General features: G+C 37.9%; 1 protein-coding gene and 1 long non-coding RNA gene across 2 annotated transcripts in view; both read right to left on the minus strand.

The window, feature by feature from the left end:
* The window catches only part of LOC140134655 (uncharacterized), a 127,580-nt gene that overhangs the window by 84,325 nt on the left and 25,688 nt on the right, over nt 1–17,567 (minus strand). The window contains exons 2-6 of the mRNA XM_072155119.1: nt 4,427–4,462; nt 4,302–4,322; nt 4,202–4,222; nt 1,832–1,888; nt 945–992 (exon numbers count right to left, since the gene is read on the minus strand). Of these exons, the coding sequence (XP_072011220.1) occupies nt 945–992; nt 1,832–1,841 (58 nt within the window). The 5' untranslated portion in view covers nt 1,842–1,888; nt 4,202–4,222; nt 4,302–4,322; nt 4,427–4,462. The remainder of the gene's footprint in view (nt 1–944; nt 993–1,831; nt 1,889–4,201; nt 4,223–4,301; nt 4,323–4,426; nt 4,463–17,567) is intronic.
* On the minus strand, nt 7,305–16,664 carry LOC140065596 (uncharacterized). Its single transcript, XR_011847976.1, has 5 exons — nt 16,639–16,664; nt 12,585–12,641; nt 12,133–12,168; nt 7,666–7,698; nt 7,305–7,341 (listed from the first exon to the last, which is right to left on the minus strand). It is a non-coding gene; the product is annotated as an uncharacterized lncRNA (long non-coding RNA).

Raw genomic sequence — 17,567 nt, forward strand, 5'->3', positions numbered from 1 at the left:
GTTCAAAGGTGAAGTTTATTCCAATGCGACATTTCGGTGGTGGCACCTACCTTTCTCAAGCATGGTAGGTTGGTGCCACAACCGAAACATCGCATTGCAATAAACTTCACCTTTGAACTTTGAATTACCTTGGAGCGCTGCCTATTTTTGGATTTTTATATATAAGGGTCCACGCCACTGAACCTACGGCTGTGCATTAATTGCTCATTCGCTGTGCTGCTTTGGATTTTTCTTTATTAGATAGATGGATAGATAGATAGACAAAACTAAAATCTTGTACTATCCATTTTTATGACTTGTAATCTTATAAGGACCCATGATATAGATGCAAAACTTCAAATAGACCCCCGTGCACACACCAGCCCATTGTGGTCCATCTATCAATGCAATATCGGTTGTCAAAAACATTGCTGGAGTCTTTAAAGATCAGGGGCAGAAGTTATGAGTGTTAGGTTTTTTTCCTTGGACCTTTGCCCACCCCCACTGAAAAAATACAAAAATAGAAACAGAACAGGTATATAAAAAGTTTATCAATGCAGCTACCAGAGTCAGTAGTTTTGACCATATAAAGCTGCAGCCAGTGTTGGGTATTGTCCCTGGAGGTGCGTAATCCTTTGTGTGTATCTGATTGTAGCTACTCTTAGTACACTGAGGTGCAGTCTCTGAGATCTCTTTATTATAGACAGCATCTATGTATTGTCAGTCCATCACCAACATCCATACAGAATGTAGTTCATAAACCCCTGAAAACTGTAATCCCGCATTTAATGCTTCTAATTTAAATTGAGCAGTGTCAAACACACATAGTACTGCTCCATTCAATCTCTATACGAGTGACAGGGACCATACCTCTATTTAGACTAGTACAGCCAGGTACAACTTCCAGATACAACTGGATTTGATTGGTTCTCCTTTACATTGGCTATGCTAAGATAAATACTCACCGAACCTGACACCACCTGGTTGCCAACTGGTAAATTCAAAGCGTGAACCTGAATAATAAATCAATTGGTAATTTTGGAGGAATAAAAGGTGTAATAAAATTTCTGTTTACAGGGAGTCCCCTACTTAAGGACACCCGACTTACAGAGGACCCGTTGTTACAGACGGACCCCTCTGCCCACTGTGACCTCTGGATGTTACTATAGTCCCAGACTGCAATGATCAGCTGTAAGGTGTCTTTAATGAAGCTTTATTGATAATCCTTGGTCCAATTAAAGAAAAAAATGTTGAAACTCCAATTGTCACTGGGGCAAAAAATTTTTGTCTGGATCTACAATTCTAAAATATACAGTTTCGACTTTCATATAAATTCAACTTAAGAACAAACCTGTCTTGTACATAACCCGGGGACGGCCTGTATATCATTTTACATAAGAAGGTTGATGTATTCTAGTCCATTACTGTTACTATTGACAGCTGCTGTAATGCAATTATTATATGAGTTTCCCCATGGCTATATAATAATGAGCTACTGGGCCAGTCTTATAATGATGTCATCAAACCCTTTCATTTAAGTTTCCTTCCCAGGTCACCCCTGTGCCTGAGCAATAGGTTCCACATCTTTCTTTCTTGGTAATTTTGCCTCCATTTAACATCCAAAGATAAGAGATGCCCCCCTCACAAAATGTAATTGGAGCAATGATCACACATGTATAGTAGTTCTCTGCTCAATCATTAAAAACATATTGGCATTGATAGCTGAGAACAGCACTCCGGTAGTTATGTCAGCCCCGCAAACTTTTCAAGGAGCATTAATGCACCGGTACCACCATAGGGTTTATTTATACATTGAAAACAATATTTTATGTACTTTATATACTACATTTACCTGCTCCCATCTGGGGCTGTCCAACTGTTCCTTCATTTCCTTTGGATACACCAAATTCTATGGAACAAATATTACAAATGAATCCCTCATCCTAATATTTAGTTTTTCTACTATACCATATCAGTAATTGACATGTAGATAGATAACTTTAAATAATTCATATCTATCAGTTTGCCTTTAAAGGTGTGGGCCACTTTTCAATATATATTTCACTCCCTAATCAATCCGAATGACATCAACCACTGCACCTCTTTCTCTCACAGTCCAACCTCACTAAGAGAGGGGAGAAGGAGAGCAGGATGAGTCATAATCTCCTGTGGCAGCTCCCACGAGTGTCACTCCCACACAAAGATCCACTGCGAGTCTTCAGACAGCATAAAGTAAGTAGCAGTGATGCTGAATTACTTGATTTACATTCATGGAATATTATCTAGGCAATAAAGGCACCTTATGTAGAAGAGTGGCCAACCCCTTTAATTGTCTTTCCTTTTACAGATACTTCTGGTATACATATAAAGCTAGATACCATCCTTCAAAAATACTTAAAAATAAATCAGAGGATAAAATTATCTACCTTTAAGGTGATATGCCATTAGTCAGTAGTCAGTAGTCAATGGCCTATGTATTGATGCCATTAAATGATATTTTTACGCTTTTCAAAAATAAAAGGTCTCAAAATTGATCCCTTTATGTAAGGTAGATGCAGTACCTTGCAGTATGTATGTACACACGGAAGTATCAAAAGAAAAAATTGATCTTTCAACTAGTTTTATTCAGTTTAATATGAATTCTCCAGTTGGTCGAAGAAATTCTCTGACCACCCCCAACCCAACACTTCCAGCCAAAGACCACAGCCCGGAAGAATAAAAAAAATACATTTTGAAATTTACAAAAAAAGGGAAAAATTGGCTAAACTACAATATGGTTTCTAAGTATGGTAAGAGATGCATGTAATTGAGAGATCCCGTGGCGGCTGTAACTACCGTGTCCCCTTATGTTGGAACACAGTAGACATAGAAACATGACACATATAGTGCATACAATGAAGCTCTACATTATTAAAGACTATTCGATGAGGGTCAGACCACTAGCTTACTTACTAATCTTACCATCACCACTGCACCAGTGTGGAATAGAGCACTGGTCATACTTTATCAAATCAAAACTTAACAGTATATAGAGTGTTAAAGTGGAGTTAAAAGAACTTCTTTAACCTTTTTTAGTGTAGACATGTAGAGCAGAAGAAGAGTGAAGAAATCAGGAAATCTTTTTGAGGCTAAATGAGTATACAGTACGTGATGATAAGCTTTGGAGAATATGAAGTCTAATATTCTCGAAATTTAAAATATACTCAATTAGCCTCAAAAAGTTATCACCTGATTCCTTCACTCTTCTTGAGATTTGTTTTGGCTGATTTGGTATTTAGTTTTATTTTTTCAAAAAATGATGAGATCACTGCTACTTGGAAGGAGTTTATCGGCTATAGGAGGAGATAGCTACTAAAGTTTAATCTTTTTTATTTAGGATTGTTCACTTCATATTGTTTAGTAGTGTGCCACAGAGCATATGCCCTGGACATGCTGTATATTAATGTAAGCCTATACCTTCTACATTTTCTTAAAGGTTTGACTACTTTCCCATTAAATACTGTATGGTTGGCTATAATTTTTTAGTATTTTGATGACTCAGCCAATCGACTCTCGAGGTCCCATATGACTGCTAAAGTATAGATCAGTGATGGCGAACCTATGGCACTGGTGCCAGAGGCGGCACTCGGCGCTCTCTGTTTGGGCACCCAAGCCATCACCCCAGCATGAACTTCACCAGACAGGACTCAAAGAATCTTCCTACAGAATCTTCCTACAATGATAGACTATTTTGCCCTCCTCCTTTCAACTGCGTCGGTGTCTTTAGGAGACTGCGTCGGTGTCTCCTTAGTTGTCAAAGAACAAGGAGAAATAAATTACTGCTTAAATTGCTGTGCTGGCACTTTGCAATAAATAAGTGGCTTTTGGTTGAAGTTTGGGCACTCAGGCTCTAAAAGGTTCGCCATCACTGGTATAGATGAAGCAAGAGGCAGAGTGCTCCATACATAGTCAGACTGCAGGCAACACATACTTCTATGAGACCTGTGCCTACAAATCTGTTGTCCAACCAATATACTATGGATGGAGTCATCTGCGTCCCCCTATAGTATGTCCCCACTGCGTCAAGTGATTGGCACAGCTGCACAGATGTTACCAATTAAGTTGTCATCTCCTCTGTCGCACTCCTACTGATCAAGTACAAAGGACCAATCATATGGATGAATGATTAGTTATTTATGTGGCCCCAAATCCCCTTTAAATGACATTTCTCAAGTATATTTACCTCCATGTAATCTCCCACCAGCTGGAAAAAAAACTGAAAATGTTATCTTATTTATGTCTCCAGAAAACCCCTTTAAATGACATTTCTCAAGTATATTTACCTCCATGTAATCTCCCACCAGCTGAAAAAAAAAATAGAAGTTGTTATCTTTTTGTGTAATTATAACGGGAGTATAGTTCTAGCTTTTATGTTGTTGTGTTTTTAATAAATGTATTAACCACTCACGTGTTGACGTTCCACCAATTCCATGGAGTATTCCACCTTCCAAGAAAGAACATTCATTAGTTCCTATATATATGTGAATTGTTTACCTCCAAACATAATGAAAGCACGTAAGGTATTTCTGTATATATTAAAAAGTTACTCTGACCGGACCTCCTATGTCTCTTTTTATCTCTAAGAGAAATTCAGCAAGATTTTGCTCGATGACCAAATTCGCTCCAGAGTGTTGGCGCAATTTAAAAGATTAGAATAAGCCGCCATTTAGACGACCACTAAATGTTTTATCTTCCTCTGTTTCCACTAGGCAACACCATGGAAGAAGCCTTGTTTTTTGCTAAACCAAGGGTCGCGGGGCATGTGAAACTGAGCCCTGATTATGATTTCTATATGCGCATTTTTAAACTTCATGTTTGTGAATATGTTGAATAAATTTCAACTATCAAGAACATTCTACGCTATCTATGTGTAGATTTCTTCTAGCAATCTGCTAGTGCACTATAAGCACTAGTGAAACGGAGGAAGATAAAACACAGCGGTGGTCATCTGAATTGTGGATTATTCTTATCGGAGGATCTTTTAAAATTGTGCCAATACTCTGGAGAGAATTTGGTCATCAAGCAAAACTCGCTGAATTTCTTATAGAGAAAAAAAGAGACAGTAAGAAAGCACCGGTCAGAGTAACTTTTTAATGTTTTCTTTTTTTGGACTTTGGTTGGATCGGTCCTTGGCTGTTTGCAGCTCTCATGAGAAAAGTGTGCAGCACATTGTTACAATTTTATTTCTGCATATAATTAATAAGATAAAAATGTTACCAAATTCCGATTAACGACACTTTTTTGACAGGCAAAAAATGTTGAATTAAAATGCAAGCATTGTCATTGGGGGACTTTTACAATGCTTCTCCATCAATGGTTTGGTGGAAAAGGCAGATCTCTGCAAATTTTTGAGGTTTTATGGCAAACAAAACATTTTTGGGATGATGGGGCTTAGAGTGGGAAGGGCAGGGGGCAGACAATATTTACTATAGCCTCTGACAGAAAAGTAAAATCAGATATCAGATCGCTCTAAACCGGTCCAACATGGTAGATTTCCCATTTAGCTCTACTAAGAGGCTGAAGACTGTTAGTAGATTGGGAACACCTTGCACCAGTTTGGGGGAATATAATGTCTGGTGTGCAGTATATTAAGACTGTTAGTTGTATTTATAGCATTCCTATAGAAATATTGTTAAAGAATGCAATCTTTACTTTTAACTTCAGCAAAAAGTTTGGGCTTGATGTTCAGGATCACCCTTGCCAGTAATACCTGTGATCGGGCTGGTACAATTCACAGTGTCAACCCTTTAAATGGTGTTGGTAAAGCTGGTATATTGGAGGGATTCCTTTAGCTTTTATATTGTTGTATTTTTAATCCACGTATTAACCACTCACCTGTTGCTGTTCCACCAATTCCATGGAGTATTCCACCTACCAAAAAGTACACACATTAGTTCCTAAGTATATTTTGGTCTATGCAACTTGTTTACCCCCAAGCAGGAGGAAAGCACCTAAAGTATTTCTGTATGTAATTCAGAAGACCAAAGTGCTACCAAATGCCTTTTTATTAGTACCTTTTGGCTCAAGCATAGTCATTGGGAGGTCTTATACAATGCCTTCTCCATCAATCATTTAGTGGAGAAGGAATGTACTAAGCCGAACCTTTGCAAATGAACCTGTCAGGCAAATTAACCCCCTAAACTAAATATATTTTCATAAACTGCCATTGCCTCTATCCCTTCATTGTCCCTCTCCATGCCTGTAAACTTAAGCAATGAGGTCCTAAAGCTGTATGCAAATGATATATGAGATGTCCAATGAGTCATTTGCATGATAAAGCTGTCCAGCTTATTCATGAGTGGGAGGCACAGCCACACCCCCAGTGCTTGACTGACAGCCTGTATAATGATGTGAGGTATAATGGTGTAATGACTCTTCCGTGTGCTTCCTGGTGCTGGTGCCCCCTGCAACCTGTGTGTATGAGATACTACTATACACATGACTGACAGCCTGTATAATGGTGTGAGGTATAATGGTGTAATGTCTCCTCCATGTGCTTCCTGGTGATGGTGCCCCCTGCAGCCTGTGTGTGTGTATAGGAGAGATACAAAAGCTCCAGGCAGCCATGTTATAGCAGAACATGTCAGGTACTTGTGAAGCTGATGTCTGTGTCTCACATGTGTATTAGGAGATAGAGCATGTCAGCAGGTAAAGCACAGACATTAGCAATGCTTTACTATACATTACACACAGACATGAGCAGGGGGGAGAGGGGAGGTGTAACAGTCGTGACATCACTTCCTCTGACCATGGAATCAGCCTCATTTACATAATAAAGAAAATATTATTTTACTAATTACTATTATTTTATTAATGTATGAATTGACTAGATAAAGGCTGGGATGGGATCCTTGTGAGCTGCTCCAGCAGGTAGTGGTAACAGCATTAGCTGCAGAGACTTGATGACAGGTGTCCTTTAAGCTTTTGTAGTCAGCAAAAAGTTTTGGGAATAATGAAGCAGAGGGCTGGAGAAGAGGAAGGTGGGCACTATCTACTATTGTCTCTTACACAAAAGTAAAATCTCCGGCAGGTCAGACCTGGACTAAACATATCCAAATTAGTGAAGATCCCATCCAAATTGAAAGAAATGGGACATTAATTCATAATGGAGGTTGTGCCCATCACTGATTTTCCCAGAAATTGGTTCAAGGTTTAAGGGGAATCAAAATTAGCATCTTGTTGTCTGGCTCTACTCTGGTCACACACTGATGACTTATAATATGACATGAATTTAGAGCTTACATTGTAGACTTTATGTTTACATTACACTAAATACATTGTTGCTCCCACCTGCTGTTTCACCAATTCCATGGAGTAATCCACCTTCAAAAAAGATACATAGGAGGCATTACAAGGCACGCATTTTAACAAATATCCAGAAGGCATACATCCTAGGTTTGACACAGAACCAAGGCTTTCATGGAAACCAATCACCACTCCCCGATGATGTCACGGGGAGCGGCAATCTTAACAAAGAGTCCACGCGCTGCTGTCTTTTTAATTCCACCAATTGCGATCAAGGGGATAATGGCACCTGGGTATTAGCGGTGGGCTTTTGCTGTGAGCCCTCTTCATGCACACTAAGTAGCTCTGTGCTGTACAAGTACTGCGCAGAGCGTGAAGAGGTTACTACATCATTGCTCTCACCTGCTGTCTCCCCAACTCCGTGGACTATTCCACCTGCAAAATAGATAAAAGTTTTATCATATGGTAAAGTCTCTGTTATTTGTTCCCTGAAAGTATAAAGAAAAAATATTTTTTTAATTTATTATAAATTTACTTGTATTTTAAATGGAGCCTGTCGCCAACTTTTACACCACTGAGCATGTGAGACTTTTTTAGATGTGCACAAGTTTTTACACCATAAGATTATATATGAAATATCTTTGCATTTGTAAAAATTACAGATTAATTCAGAAGAAATTATCAGACAGAAATGCCAAATATCTGCCCAAAACATAGAACACTCCTTTCCATTAATCAATTGTGTTACCTTAACAAGAATATCCAATAGATTTTTTGATAAATGTATTTGAAAGTTAAGAATTGTTTACTTCCCCAAAGTAGTGAAACAAAACTGATGAGGTGAAAGACTTACGTCTACCCACGGTTTATTGGCTCATGTTATGTTAGAAATAAGTATAAATTTAGCAATTTTTGATGTCATATCCTACACCCCAACACATCTCACAAAGACAGAGCCCTTTTCTCCAGAAGCCGCACAACCCTACTAGAAAAGTGAAGATGTTCTAAACCCAATAACATATGTTGGGTTCAGCATTTCAGACAGCATTAGAGACAATTGCTGTACATTAGTGTACACATTTTGTGGTAAATTTGTCAGATTTGTCATCTATAAGACGATTAAGGTGCCTGACATATTCATAATACTAAACTTATAGAATGCTAGCCATTGGCACTCTGGGGGTTCCGACCAAGTTTGTTATTCTTATAGCGGCAAAAGAAGCAATGGAAAAACCAAATACTCAAATTTGAAATTTAAATCTAGTGAATGCTACATTTTAAAAATGTAAATTTTAATTTAGGCAATGCCAAATTTGATCATTTCCTCTTCAAATTTATGAATTGTTGAATTTGTCAATGTTTTGTCCTCTGCAGAAATCTAGCTGCTTAGGTTTCCGTCTGCAGTGTATGGTTGGCGACAGCACCGTCTACTGGTGGTTTAGCGCATTTACTAGCCTGTAGTTTTCAATGCATTATGGGAAATCTCCTGAAGCATTGTTTTGTATTTCTTGTTACTGTAGTCAGTAATAACAGCAGCCATCTTTCCTCATGTCTGACAGTGTGAGGAGCCACTTCATATGACTTGTTTGTACCTCAAGTTCATTACAAACAGCCTATTCCAGCATAGTTGGTGAGCACATTATCCATGTATATGCTGACATGTTTGTATGCTTTAGTATGAGTGATGTATTACCTCATGTTGTTGTGAATGACAGATTTTGTATTCCATGTACCATATCATTTGATATATTCTGAATACCACTGTTATTCATCCTATAGTGTCACCTTTTCCTGTCTACTATCAATAAAGAGAAGATTTACCGTTTTCTACAGTCTTTTCTTAAGAGGACAGGGAGGTTTAGCTACATGTCAGATTACACACCGTGCTAACGTGTAAGAGGACAGTATAGGCAATTTTAAATAAAAAAATGTGTAAATATGTAATTGTGAAATTTCAAAGAGAAATTCAGTGAATGCACAATTCGATTATTTCAAATTTAAACTAACCACTTCTTACTTTGGATGAAGCTATATCATGTTCAGCAATGATCCCAGGAAAAATTTAAAGGGTAACATACAAGATTGTGGCAGCATCAATCGTTGGTGTTGCCCGTAAGGGTGTGTACCCAAACAGAAATTTTAGTTTCTAGGTTTCTAGTAAGGCCAAACTTGGAGTACCGAACCTGAATGGATCCGCTCATCACTACTGTTGAGAACTTTGTAAATAACTAATGTATATACTTCCTGAGACCTGTTCTATCCTTTAGGTCTTTGCAGAGAATGGTCACTATGCCATTGTGACACATATAAATACCACAATCAAATTGGCTAATCATAAACTTTAGTTTGGGCTCCATCTCTCATCTTCCATCTTCTGAATGCAAAATGTGTAGTATCAATCTTTTAAAATAGCATTCAAAAACTGAGCAATTTTTTTTTTTATCGTTTACCCATAACTGATTTTCAGGCCAAAGGGAACAATTTAAGGAGAGCTAAGTTTGCTGTCTTGTAAGGTGGTTGTATTCTGGTCTCACACTCATGGCTTACTATATTATTTCAGACCTTACATTAGTGACATTACACTAAATTAATTATTTCCCCCACCTGTTGTTTTACCAATTCCATGGAGTAACCCACCTTCAAAATAGATACAAATATTAGACTATGTTAAAGGCAATTAGGCTGATTTAATATACGACATCGGGGGCTTGGGACTAATTTTCTTTTACAATTTTGAGACATATTTGTAGTTATAGCTTTTTTAAAGGTAAGGCAGAAACGATGGATAGAAATGTAAATGGAGGTGGCAGGAGTTCCTATGTCGTGGACGGGATCCCCTGAGGCTCATTTACATAACTTAAAAAATCATTTTCTCAATTAGGAGCAAAAAGAAGAATGGATCCTGTAGCAAGAGGTGCACTCCAGCAGGAAAGTTCACTTGGTTTAGAAGCTCTGCAGCCATGCGGAAATGTTCCTTTATTGCATTACTGCTCTCACCTGTTAATTCCCCAGCTCCGTGGGTTATTCCCCATTTAAATTGATAAAAAAATATTAGCATAAAGTAAATGTCGCACCTAGGTAATTTATAAAATCTCAAGTTTATTACAAATTTTCTAAAAATAGCAACTACTCACTAAGGGGCGAGATGCGTTATGTCTTCTTATTTGACACCGCTAATGTACAGTGTCAAAGAGATACATACAGATAGACAAGACAAGTGAACAAAATACGGCTAACAACAAAACAGGTATGTATATATGGGCACAAAAATGCTAGGTGGCAGATAATATATCGAAGAGTTTAACGGCCTCGGATTGGCTCACATTATACCTTCAACTGATATATGTTGTTTCTTACCTTACCAGCATACGATACCCGAGGATGATGTAGGGCTGGGTGGGAGCCTATCGTCATTACAGACAGGAAGGTGTGGGGTTCTAAACAGTCAAACCCTATTACCCCATGACTCCCGCCCTTACAAGGGCAGTCCCAAAAACTGTCCCTTGTACTCAAGCATGTATCACACCTCCCTGACGCGTTTCAACAGAGGTCTCATCAGAGGGAGAATATATACCAACACAGAAGTAGCCCATACAGCTGATGCCTCCAAGTCTGGTTAGCCTGAAGGGGGAGGGGGAAGGAGTGCCTTCAACCCTCAGTAGAGCCCTGTGTTCACACAAGGTGTTGACCAAGGTGTGACTTGGTGACTTGGTCACACCTTGGGGTAATAGGGTTAGACTGTTTAGAACCCTACACCTTCCTGTCTGTAATGACGATAGGCTCCCACCCAGCCCTACATCATCCTCGGGTATTGTATGCTGGTAAGGTAAGAAACAACATATATAAGTTGAAGGTATAATGTGAGGCAATCTTCGATATATTATCCGCCACCTAGCATTTTTGTGCCCATATATACATACCTGTTTTGTTGTTAGCCGTATTTTGTTCACTTGTTTTGTCTATCTGTATGTATCTCTTTGACACTGTACATTAGCGGTGTCAAATAAGAAGACATAACGCATCTCGCCCCTTAGTGAGTAGTTGCTATTTTTAGAAAATTTGTAATAAACTTGAGATTTTATAAATTACCTAGGTGCTGCTAAGCTATGAATTGTTGATGGTAAATAATAAATACATTTGTGTATATTTTTTTGAATTGGCTGCTATTTCATAAAGTAAATGTCATCTTTTTCCTGAAAGCATGATGAAAAATGTGTTTTGTATTTATTACAAATGTATTTATTTTCAAATATTTTTTAAATTTATTTTAAAGGGAACTGATTACAGACAATAGGCAGGGCTTCAGCAGAACCAGGGCCAGCACCTAAGCTTTTGTTAATGATTATCAGGGAGCAAAAGTCATAGCAATGAAGGCAAAGGTGGCATTTCAGCATTTGACACATGTGATCAATGCGAGCACCGATTGGCAGTGTTACAGGTGGGGGGTTGAGCCTGAACACCAGACCCAAACATGCAATATTTGGCACTCAACCGAACATTGCAGGTTCGGATCCCCTCAACTTTAGTTAGCAGCAGATCAGTTAATGTTCCTACGACAACTATGTAGCATCTACTCCCAAAACTTTAGGTGTCATATTGCCCAAGATGATTTATTTTTGTCATAAGCAAGGTTATATAAAGCTGCGGGTGGCAATCAAACCAAACATTTGAAAACGTATATCAAAAGCAAACAAAAATGGGTAATAGAAAATAGAGATAACATTGTAATATGAATGTTTACATTTTCCTTAATACTTTTTTAATTTTCCGATTTAAATATATTAAAAACAAATTACGTATTATTATATTCTATTTCACATTGGAGGAATCATTACATCTTAACAAACTGATATTTGTATCACAACTCACCTAGTCCAGTGTTTAGTATTCCAGTTTCTGCCGGTTCTATATGAAAAAGAAAATACTATTTAACATACAAAATTATTTTATTTAATTATATAAATAAGTGATATTTTTAAACAATATTTTATTATGTTTTTTTATTTGTTCCATCAGGTAAATATGGCATTCAAAAATATTTTCTCTAGAGCTCTACGATAACTAATATTCAATTTCTTTGTCATGCCCTGTTTTTTAATGGATATTAAATCTTAGAAAGGCAAATTTTCCAATGTGTTAAAATATTTGCTTATTTTTCGGTTTTTAATCAGTGTTAATTTTGCACCAAAGTAAAAATAAATTGAATTTGGTAAATAAGACTCGTACTGCCAGATAAATCTTTCAAACAGATTTGCAATTGATTGAAGACTTGATATTATTGGAGATGCACTTGAATTTTCTGTGCTAAAGTAAATACTCACGGAATCCATAATGACCTTGTTGCCCGCCTCGGTGTCCATGAATTCCAATGTTTAACCCTTCAAAGTCAAGAAAATGTTAACATTAGAGGAAATTTCTGAATGGGGATTAATACAACTTACAAGATCTGTTTCAGTTCCTATTTGGCTGATTTGATTTTTTTTTTTTGTATTAAATTTTTTTATTTATTTGAAGCATTTTACACATTAAAAAACATGACAAAGGGGATAAATACACCACAATAGGGGTCTGGGCAGCAATACCTTAATATATACATAAAATCTAAAGTGCATACGAATAACACTAGATGCCCCAAAAAACAAGATGTAGCAGCAAGGTCATAAAAGTACATAGCACTGATTATATATCAAAATATATACCTACAGTACAACGACATCAACCAGAAAGACACGCTGCCCAACCCCCACTTTAACACGTGTTATAGTTGTTTTTTACAATTCATACATCATACAAATATATATCAAAACAGGCTATGACATAGAAAAATCTTAATTACCATGCGGATGGTTATTATAATCCGTTGTTGATTCCCGTGGATATACAAATATCCCCTATAGAACAGAAAAGAAAGCATCCCCCGCCCCTCCCTAACCCAACACTCCCTCCCTTACCCAAAACCCCCAGCCGGGAGAACAAGGAAATAAGAGAAAATAGAATGAAAAGAAAAAAGGATAAATATGTTAACAAAATACTAGTGCCTCTCAAAGATCCTGACACCTTTGCCCCCCTACCAACCAGGTCTTTTCCCATGTATGTAGGCGACCACTTCTATGATAGTTAATCCTCTCCCAGGCCTTTACTTTACTAATCATCTCCAGCCATTCCTTGCTAGATGGACTTTGAGCACTGCCCCATTTTTTTGCAATTCCCAGTCTTGGCAAAAACAAGATTTTGTTGATAATTCGTTTTTTGCAAAGATCCTGCTTATCCAGTTCCAGCACCCCAAGGATAGCAACCTGTACGGACCCGGGTAGGGCTACAGATAACTGATCGTCTATAAATTGAAAAACTTCCCTCCAAAAAGGGCCTATCTCTGGACATGACCAGGCTACATGGATAAAATCCGCTTCAGGTTCCGAGCATCTAAGACATTCGGAGTTTACTCTTAGCTTCATATTATATATTATATTTTAGGGGTATAATGTAATTGATGCAGAAAATTAAACTGGGTCATCCTGTGATTCCAGGACATAGATGAGCAGAAAACTCCCTTATAACAGTTTTTCCAAAATTCCTTAGATACTTTCCCAATGTCCTTTTCCCATTTACTGCAAGATGGAATAGCTACTTTTTCAGCCCAAGCCTGCAAAATTAAATTATATATATATATATATATATATATATGTGATATCACTTTCTTCCTAGTGGTGGAGTTTATTAAGAATTCAATACAAACATTTGTTCCTACTGTGAATCTACCCTTATCACTTGTTCTAATATATGCATAATACAATTGAAGAAATTTAAAGAAAAAACTCTTGTCTCCTTCCCCATACTGTGCCCTCATTTCTTCTAAATTTAAAGGAAACCTACCACTTGTAGTGGCAGGTTTCCGATAGCAATACCGGGCACCAGCTCAGGGTGAGCTGGTGCCGGAGCTTATTTTAGTTAGTGTTTTAAACCGCGGTATCGCGGTTTAAAACACTTTTTAAACGTTATAGCCGGCGCAGGCAGGTACGCGCTCGGCGCTTACCGTGCACGCGGCTACATAGGAAGTGAATGAGAGCCGCGCGCATGGTAAGCGCCGAGCGCGTACCTGCCTGCGCCGGCTATAACGTTTAAAAAGTGTTTTAAACCGCGATACCGCGGTTTAAAACACTAACTAAAATAAGCTCCGGCACCAGCTCACCCCGAGCTGGTGCCCGGTATTGCTATCGGAAACCTGCCACTACAAGTGGTAGGTTTCCTTTAACATCCGTGTTTCTGAGAAAATTTGTGAAAGGAAAAACAATCCCCTCCCTCTCCAATATTCCTTCTCTGTGACAAGCCTAAACTTCTCAAAATTAAAATTATCCCAAATAGGAGAGAATGATAATACCCCCTCAAAATTTAATATCTTTTTTAATGCCCGCCACACTTTATCCAATTGAACCGCAATACTTATGTGTCTATACGATGCCTGTGACAATTCACCACTCTCTAATAATGTGAAAATCGAATCTCTGTGTCCTACACTCAACTTAGTAAACAGGGAATCTATTAGTTTAAAAATCCCTTTCGGGATCCAGACTGGACAGACCGCCAACGGGTATAATAATTGTGGCAGTAAAATCATTTTTAGCAATCCAACTCTATCGGCTCTTGAAAATGGCAATTTTAACCAGTTGGAGATGGTATGTCGCATTTTATTTTTGATTGGGATGATATTCAGATCAATAAATCTGGAAGGGTCAGTTGCCACCGTCACCCCCAGATACTTAAATGCCCCATCCGTGTTTAAGACATCCACGTGAATCCCAGGGTCAGAAAATTCCCCATCTAATGGTAATAAAACCGTCTTCTCCCAGTTGATTTTAAGGCCCGAAAAATGTCCAAATATTGAAACCAGGCTAAAGATTCCCGCCAGCGTGTCATTCGGTTTCCGTATGGTCATCAAAATATCGTCAGCGTAGAGGGAAATCTTGTCCCCCTCGCCTCCGCTTCCCCATCCCCTAATCCATTCTGCTTGTCTTATCATTATAGCCAAGGGTTCTATATAAAGGGCAAAGAGAAGCGGGGAGAGGGGACACCCCTGCCGTGTACCGCGAGAGAGAGGGATAGGGTTCGAAAGATCACCATTAATACTTATCCTAGCCAATGGGGCACTATAAAGAGTGCAAACCCCTTTAACAAAATCATTCCCTAGGCCAAACCTTAGAAGTACTTTCCAGAGGAACGACCCGGCTGATTTGATATTTAGTTTTATTTTCATCAGAAAAGCTCAAATAAAGGAAATAATGACACATACAGACTTTATATTATTGGACATCCTCCTTAATTGTCTGTGATAATGTAAATACTTATTAAATCCAAATTGACCCATTTTACCTCCTTGTTGTCCCTAAATTCCAATGTTAAATCCTTGAAAATTAATACATTGATAATATTATAGGAGATGTCTGAATAGGATTTAATAGAAGTTCTTTAACCATTTTTTAGTGTAGACATGTACAGTGTTAAAGTGTGAAGTATTCAGGCAATACCTTTTTTAGACTAAATGAGTATATTGTATGTGATGGTAATCTTTGGAGAATATCAAGTATAATGTTCTTGAAAGTTCACCATGAAATACAGGCAGTCCCTGGGTTACATACAACATAGGTTAAATTTGTATGTAAGTCGTAACTGTAAGTAAGAACCAGGATTAATAATAAATCTTAATTACAGACACCTCTGATAACTGTTATAGCTGTTTATTGTAGCCTAAGGCTAAAGTACAGTAAATTAACAATTACCAGAGGTCCGTTTATAACTAGGGGTCATCTGTAAGTCGGATGTTCTTAAGTAGGGGAACGCCTGTATACAATATTAGCCTCAAAAAGTTATGATTTGATTCCTTCACTCCCTTTTGGCTGATTTGGTATTTAGTTTTATTTTTTATCAGAAAAGCTGAGCTAAAGATGAAATCACTGCTACTTGGAAGGAGTTTATCAGCTATAGGAGGAGAAAATTAGTAAAGTTAATAATGTTAGATGTTTTTATTTAATATTTGTTCAATTCACACCAATAGTGTTACAAGTGATACATGTGGCCCATTGTTTTAATTTTTTTAAATGTATTGAAACATATTAAAACCTGTATAAATTTGGTCAAATCCAGTTAGAGAAAAGAGGGGATGCAAAAACCAAGACCCCAAGAAAGACAGATGCTTTTTTACCAATTCCAGAAAATGTAGAATTTTTTTTCTTGCTTCCATCATTAAGAAGCACAATTTGTTAATCAGAAAATAAGCCCTCACAAAGGTCTGTACACAGAAAAATGGAAATGTTATAGATTTTTGAAAGTTGGGAGCAAAACATGAAACAAAAAAAGGTTGCATTTCTCAAGTATATTTACCTCCATGTAATCCTCCACCAGCTGCAAATGTAAGAAAAACAAAAGAAATTATAATTGTGTTTTATATCAAAATATTCCAGAGAATTAACTTTTGATATTATTAACTTAAGATATTATTAACTCCAATCTCATTGGGTTTTATAAAATGTTCCAAATTCTCTTTAACTGAGTAAATTCTCTCTGTGCACCACAAATACATTATTTTATAGTTTTTTATATACATTATAAAATGCAAATAGCTGTACACTGTCCTATCAGAGAAGGTTTAAATCATTAATAGGGTCTAGAGATGAGCGAGCACTAAAATGCTCGGGTACTCGTTATTCGAGACGAACTTTTCCCGATGCTCGAGTGCTCGTCTCGAATAACGAACCCCATTGAAGTCAATGGGAGACTCGAGCATTTTTCAAGGGGACCAAGGCTCTGCACAGGGAAGCTTGGCCAAACACCTGGGAACCTCAGAAAAGGATGGAAACACCACGGAAATGGACAGGAAACAGCAGGGGCAGCATGCATGGATGCCTCTGAGGCTGCTTAATCGCACCATTATGCCAAAATTATGGGCAACAGCATGGCCATGACAGAGTGACAGAATGAAGCCAGATAGCATCTAAAACATCCAATAATTGACCCTGACACTATAGGGGACGGCATGCAGAGGCAGCGGCAGCAGCAGCAGGCTAGAGAGTGGCATGACGACATACCCTAAATGGACTCAGGCTTCAAACCAATGGGTGGCAGAGAGGAACCAAAGGAGGTGAGCAAGAAGCGCTCAAATAATATCGGTACATGATAAAAGTTTGCCAGTATATTTTGTGGATTACACAGCAGGGTGGCGACAAAGTTAACATGGAAGCCATGAAAACAACCCAAAATTCTGCCTGACACAGCTCGTTTGATAAGGGGACCATGTATGGAGGCAGTGAACT

Source organism: Engystomops pustulosus, chromosome 6 (assembly GCF_040894005.1).
Source record: "Engystomops pustulosus chromosome 6, aEngPut4.maternal, whole genome shotgun sequence".
NCBI lineage: Eukaryota > Metazoa > Chordata > Amphibia > Anura > Leptodactylidae > Engystomops > Engystomops pustulosus.